The sequence below is a fragment of the Spea bombifrons genome, chromosome 2 (genome assembly GCF_027358695.1).
Source record: "Spea bombifrons isolate aSpeBom1 chromosome 2, aSpeBom1.2.pri, whole genome shotgun sequence".
NCBI lineage: Eukaryota > Metazoa > Chordata > Amphibia > Anura > Pelobatidae > Spea > Spea bombifrons.
Window position 1 is genome coordinate 140590900 of NC_071088.1, and position 7668 is coordinate 140598567.

Below are 7668 nucleotides of genomic sequence, written 5' to 3' on the forward strand. Positions count from 1 at the left end.
GAGGGAGCGAGAGGGGGAAACGGAGAGAGAGAGGGGGAGGAGACGGAGAGAGATGGAGCTAGAGACGGAGAGAGAGGGGGAGCGGGAGACGAAGTGTGAGGGGGAGCGGGAGACAGAGAGAGGGGGAGTGGGAGACGGAGAGAGGGGGAGCGGGAGACGGAAAGAGAGGGGGAGCGGGAGACGGAAAGAGAGGGGGAGCGGGAGACGGAAAGAGAGGGGGAGTGGGAGACAGAGAGCGAGGGGGAGTGGGAGATGGAGCAAGAGATGGAGCCAGAGACGGAGAGAAGAGGGGAGCAGGAGACAAAGTGAGAGGGGGAGCGGGAGACGAAGAGAGAGGGGGAGCGGGAGAGGGAGAGAGAGGGGGAGCGGGAGACGGAGAGAGAGGGGGACCGAGAGACAGAGAATTACAGAGAGCGTCTTCATGCCATCCCCCACGACTTTAATAAACTGGCTTTGATCTCCTTCACTCTGAAGCCGTAAATAATCGGGTGCACGGTGGCCGGGAACAGGAAATATACGGCGCTGGTCAGATTCTGAATGTCCACCGAGATGTCCATCCGATAGGCCATGGAGGACAGCAGGCCGCACGAGTAATTCAGCACCACCACGAGCAAGTGCGTGCCGCAGGTGTGCAGCGCTTTACGGCGATCGCTCCTGGAAACCGCGTGGAGCGCCGTGTACAGGATTTTGGAGTAAGAGATGAGCAGGACGGTGATGTCCAGGCCGGTGACCGCGATCCTCACCGCAAGTCCCACGATCTGGAGCCGGGAGACGTCGCCGCACGCCAGGTTTAGGAGCACCATGTTCTCACAGAGAAAGTTCAGGATGACGTTGGATCTGCAGAAACGGACCCTCGAAGCCACGATAATTATCGGCGACGTCCAGAGGCCGCACTGGATGGCGCTCACCACGGAGAGCTTGAGCAGGAGGCTCTTCGTCATGATGTGATGGTAGCGCAGAGGTTTGCAGATGGCCACGTACCGGTCCAAGGCCATCATCAAGAGGACGCTAGACTCAAACATGACAGCCGTATAAATATAAAACATCTGAAACAGGCAATCGCGGAGGCCGATGCCGTCCAGTCCCAGCAGCAGCCCCGTCAGAGCTTTGGGAACAATGGCCGTCGTGCAGGAGATGTTCACCGCAAAGAGAAGGGCTATGAGGTTGTACATGGGGGAGCGGAGAGCCTTCTCCACCCAGATCCTGTGCAGAATGACCACGTTGCCCATCAGGATCAGGCCGTAGACGGCGGAGAAGGGGAAGGCGAGGAGACGGCGGGACGTTACTACCCCCGGGAAGCCCAAGAGGATGAAATCCGTGTGCGAAAAAAGCAAAGTCTCATTTGGGTTGGAAAACTTCATAGCGAGAAATCAAAAGCGACCCTGGAGAGAAACAGAAACGCCACGGAACATGAATTTAAAATGTAAAATGTAAAATATATCACCACGGATTCCACCCGCTGGGTGAAATATTATCAAAAACATTTAGATAAAAATGTAATAAAATACAGATTGAATTATTATAGCAAAGAGACGACGACCAATGAGAAAGAGGGGGATAAAGAATAAAGAAAAAAATTCCGCTGCTAAATTAAATTTTTTTTGGGGGGGGAGGGTTTATAATATTTCCAGTTTATAACTCCTCCAGATTACAATAAGGCAGCCGGTCGGCCCTCCTTTGCCAGATGCGGAATATTCTGGTTTTCCTGCCAGACCAGATACTAATAATAATGTTAATAATACATTTAAAAAAAAAACATTTTTAAAAGAAATTGGAAATTTTGAATTGTAAAATCTCAACCCCAAAAACCAATAAGATAAACCTCAAAGTATTTTGTGCTGGAGACCACTGAGGTGAGGAAAGCGAAAAGTATCTTACGCTATGAAGGTTTACTGCCGACTTTTTGGACTTCCGACAGACCCGGCTTTGGATTTGTCAAATTTATAAATTTCATAAATCTACTGATTTTTGTCAGGAATAGTTTTCAGTCCAATAAATAATATTTATAATAAAATCTAAAATTATGTTTAGAATATATTTATAATAAAATATCATATACTGTATAATATAATTAATATATAATAAAATATAAAATAATTACATTTATAATACATTTCTAATATAATTAAATCTATCACATACTGTATAATATAATGAATATATAAAAATATAAAATAGTTTATAATATATTTATAATTTAATAAAATATGTATAATATATAATGGAACAATATATAATAAAATAAAATTTTGTTTATAATACATTTATAATAAAATATCTATCATATAATGTATAATATAATTAATATATAATAAAATATAAAATAATTAAAATAAATATAATAAAATCAATCATATACTGGGTAATATATAATAAAATATAAAATAATTACGTTTATAATACATTTATGATCCAATAAAATCTATCATATACTGTATAATATAATTAATATATAAAAATATAAAATAATTGTTTATAATATATTTATAATTTAATAAAATACGTATAATATATATAACGGAATAATATATAATAAAATAACATACATTTATAATAAAATATCTATCATATAATTAATATATAATAAAATAATTATGTTTATAATATATTTATAATTTAATAAAATATGTATAATATATATAACAGAATAATATATAATAAAATAACATACATTTATAATAAAATATCTATCATATAATTAATATATAATAAAATATAAAATAATTATGTTTATAATATATTTATAATTTAATAAAATATGTAAAATATATAATGCAATAATTAATATATAATAAAATATAAAATTCTGTATATAATATAATATATTTATAATATAACTTAGAACATGTCACATACATGTGGATTTATATGTTGTCAAATGAAGTAAATATAATTTTCTTTAAGTTTTTCTTTACTGAGAGGGTGGTAGATAAGTGGAGCAGCCTCCCAGCAGAAGTGGTAGAGGGTATTAAACATGCATGGGATAGACATACGGCTCTTGAATCTAAGACGAGACCAACGACTGCGCATTCAATAATCTAAGGGGGAGTTAAATCTGAACAGTTTTAAATTGTAAAAGTTTAATTTTAAGAGTTTCTGTGTATTTTTCTTGCTACGCAGCACATCATTCGCCAATTTATCTACATTTTCCACATCCGGTTTATGCAGACAGATCGTGGCGAGCACCATTTCACCCCCCCCCGTTCCCTGCATTTAATTAACCGGACATTCTGCCCCTACGTCTGGCTAAAAAAAACCCAAAATATCAGTGGATTTTTAAAATTTTCTTTAAAGCAGTTGTGAGGAAAAAGCCATGATATTTAACCCTTAGGTTGTCAGCTGGCTTTTTTCTTTTTACAATAAGGGGTTAATCATGACTGATACCTTCTGTCTTATCCGGCTATAAGTGTTTAGCCCAAAAAATAAGTTATTGTGTGAAAAGGAAATGTTTGGGTACCTGCCGAGGATCCCGACGCCGATTATTCCCCAATTTTCTCTTTCTGGGAAATTCAGCATTTTCTCTCTATTTACATTTACTGGAGGATTTATAGCATTGGGAGTGCCCTGCGTGCAATACTGTGTGAGGGGCAGAGGGCGAGCGAGGGGGCAGCAGGTGTGTGAGTGGGCAGAGAGTGAGTGAGGGGGCAGTGGGTGAGCGAGTGGGCAGAGGGCGAGCGAGTGGGCAGAGGACGAGCGAGTGGTAAGTGGGTGAGTGAGTGAGTGGGCAGTGGGCGTGTGAGTGAGTAGGCAGGTGAGCAAGTGGGCAAAGGGTGAGTGGGCGGCGTAAGTGGGCAGAGGGTGAGTGGGCACAGAGTAAGTGGGCAGAGGGTGAGTGGGCACAGAGTGAGTGGGCAGAGGGTGAGTGGGCGCAGCATGTAATGCACTCTCAGGAAGAAGCTGCAATCAGAACCCAGATCCATGAAGGAAACTCTGTTTATTTATAGGTCCTCAGTGGAACGGCCCCCGAGGGGGTAAATCCACAGACGCCTTCCAGACGATCCTCGGCCAACGGGGAGAAACGTTTACTAAATGATTTACTCGGCGGATTCTGTTCATATAATAATAATAATAATAATTAATAATAATTACAAAAATAATACCGTAATGATAATAAATATTCACTTCCACATTTTTCATAATTAAAGGATTGTTAATTAATTTAAACATTTGGAGTGAAAATCTGAATAAAAAAATAACGAGTATTCAGTAGCACATGAGTTACCGTGAAGGGCCGATCACAGGAGTCAGCCCTGTATAATGTATAGTTAAATCAGTTAGCCGGCCCCCTGTATAATGTATAGATAAATCAGTGACCGGCCCCTGTATAATGTATAGATAAATCAGTGACCGGCCCCTGTTTAATGTATAGATAAATCAGTGACCGGCCCCCTGTATAATGTATAGATAAATTAGTGACCGGCCCCCTGTGTAATGTATAGATAAATCAGTGACCGGCCCCCTGTATAATGTATAGATAAATCAGTGAGCCGGGGCCCTGTATAATGTATAGATAAATCAGCGACCGGCCCCCTGTATAATGTATAGATAAATCAGTGACCGGCCCCCTGTATAATGTATAGATAAATCAGTGACCGGCCCCCTGTATAATGTATCGATAAATCAGTGACCGGCCCCCTGTATAATGTATAGATAAATCAGTGACCGGCCCCTGTATAATGTATAGATAAATCAGTGACCGGCCCCCTGTATAATGTATAGATAAATCAGTGAGCGGCCCCGACAGTCACGTTGAATAATTAATCGTAGTTTAGCTTTTTTCGATCCGTTTAAGGAAAGGTTTATAAAATTCTCATGGTTGCCGCTGGAGGAAGGAATCCTGCGATGGAAACTCCGGGGTTCGGTTATCGAGGATCCATGTAAGAGATTTCTGTATCTTCAGGATCCTCGGAATAAAGAGGAGAGATAAAGAAAATAATCCGTCTAACAGGGGAGCGATGGACGGAAGGAGAGGGATAATTAGAAGGAGGAGAGCGAGTGAGTGAGTGAGAGAGAGAGTGAGTGAGAGAGTGAGTGAGAGAGTGTTTTGGGGGGGGTGTAATCCGTGATGTTTGCATCTAAAGAGAGTGAATGATTTATTCTGACACTTTTTATAGATTTAGTTTAGTTTTAAAGTGCTGGAGCGCAGAAGGTTTGTTTCAGAAACAGAGTGAGAACCGGTAGTAATACAGAGATGACGCTGAAATGTATTTATTACGCGATAAAAATGGTAGCGGATCCCACGTTTTATGACAGATTAATCCCAAATAATAACAACAACGTATTCATACCCCAATCTCATGGAATCGGGGCAGATTCTCAGCGTTTTACCCCAATCTCAGGGTTCCGGGGCAGTTTCTCTGTCTTTTACCCCAATCTCAGGGTTTCGGGCAGATTCTGTCTTTTACCCCAATCTCAGGGTTTCGGGGCAGCTTCTCAGTGTTTTACCCAAATGTCTCTAATACCGGCCTCCATAGAAACCTTGACTTTATTAAAGAAACACTCAATGGAGTCACCTGCGTTCAAGCAGGGATATCAACCGTAACATGATCCCAGCACTTGACAGCTTGTGGGTTATGCTAAGAAGTTTAAACCATAATGTGTCGCACCATAAATAATGGAGACGGACAACCAATTGGATTTTGAAAAGGCCACAGCTTTATTTATTATAAAAGCACTGTGACACATAAAACTTTATTTGAACTTTTTAAACGTACATAACGTTGTAACCTCCATGACTTAGGGTCCCTCCACCCCGACTACCCCACTTCACTCCATGGAGGTTACTACCACACCCCTTAAGGATAAACCGACATCCTTCACCGACAGCTCCACCCCCGTCCGGGAGCTGCCACCAACTTTTGCCGTGCACCCCTACCACGAGCCGTAAACCGCACTAGCACGTGGCGTAAGCACAACGGCCCCCTCATCCCTTGGGACCGTGCCCGTGGGGAACGCCCACAAAACGTGACAAATAAACACAGTTCCCATACCTCGGATGAGAAACCACCCAATTATAACCAGGTACCACGAATAAGTATCCTAAAAACAGCCAACCGGAACCTCAGTTCCCCGCCAACGAAGTCAACCTGCACCCCGTGCCCCCACCCCAAGGACACAAACCAGAAACAACACCCGAATAACAGGGCGGGCGGGCGGGAAAAACTTCTTCACTGCTTTCTGGATTTTAAAGAGGAAGGCCACGACCCCTGATCTTCCTTAAATAGCCAAGCGGCCACACGCCCCCTTGATTTGCCTAGGGCCAATCTGAGGTCAAGCATGACCCTTACAATAATCAAGGCCGGATCATGGGGCCCCTCCTGCTATTTCTTGTGTCTCCGGGGCCTACTTATCAGGGACGAGTCTCGGATGTCATCAGATCAACGTAGGGTATATAAACGAATTTGCCCCCTCACCCTGGGATTGGAGAGATTCAAGCTGGAATCCCTCCTTGAATACAGGTGACCTCATTGAGACTGACAAGAACCACTTGTCTACCACCATTAGCGAGTCGCTGCGATAGAATGCCCGTGATAACCGATTGTTTATATGATAAATACTGGAATTAAACTATTCCACAATTATTTAACATCCCAGAATATCCCACATTATAAAATTAAGATTTTTTGTTTCCAAAGCACAATATTTAACCGAAACACCAAAAAATAAATATGAACCAATAATTCATTTTAATTATTAATTAACTGTTAATTCCTGCAAAAACGAACGGTCAGGAAATAATATTTTATTTTTCGGGTGATCCAATATGAAATCTAATCACAGAATTTCACTAATTTCAATGAAAACGCTTCAATTTCAGTAAAATTCAACAGATCTACGGATTGAGGAAATCTCAGGATTTATTTTCTATTTAATATTCATTTCGGGTTTTTTTTTTCCTCTTTACATACATTTTCTAGAATATATCCTTTGATTTAAAACATATTAAGGAAGATTTATTCAGTTAAATATCTGTTTTACTGTAATAAACTCTCAATTTATAACGCGACCACTCAGCACGTTTTTATTCTTTTTTGTTTTTTGCCATTTTGTGATTTTCTTTTCGTTATTTTTCTTAGTTGACCAAGTAATTTGGATAAATTATATTTTAAATGTGATAGTGACCTAATAAACTGAAGACCCGTACAGAGATGCGTTTTATTAGATAAACCTTTCAAAAATCCATAATTTAACCCAAATTATAAAAAATTAAAATAAGAAAATTAAGGGTCAAAAGAGCAGGTTAGACATGGAAATAACATTTTAAAAATATTTAAATTTCTCTGCAATTAAACAGATTTTTTCCCCCCCGTGAAATATTATCATTATGTCATTGGCATATCCAGGTCACATGACGGGCTCCCTCCAACGAAAAATGGTCAGGTGATAAAATAATTAGTTTTAAATTAATAAAAAAATAAGAAACTAAGAAAACATAAGCAGACGTTGTGTAGAGGAACATGTGATTTCAAGACCTCAGAGGTCTCATCTTCGGAATGCTGGTCACTGAAAGTTATCACAAAGATTATATTATTAGGTTCTGGTACGACGACGACATCTGTTTTTTTTTTGTTTTTTTTTTTTTAGCGGTTAGAGACTTTTTTTCGGAGATCACCGAATAAAAATGGTTTCCGAGGTTCATCGCTCGCCGTCGTTATTTTAAGTGAATCG

The 7668-nt window shown here is 40.3% G+C and overlaps 1 protein-coding gene across 1 annotated transcript; it reads right to left on the bottom strand.

The window, feature by feature from the left end:
• Window positions 1-419: 419 nt before the first annotated feature.
• LOC128473944 (olfactory receptor 52P1-like) lies at window positions 420-1361 on the bottom strand. The gene has a single exon (XM_053456166.1). It carries the CDS (start codon window positions 1359-1361, stop codon window positions 420-422), a length of 942 nt encoding a protein of 313 aa, XP_053312141.1.
• Window positions 1362-7668: the final 6307 nt, after the last annotated feature.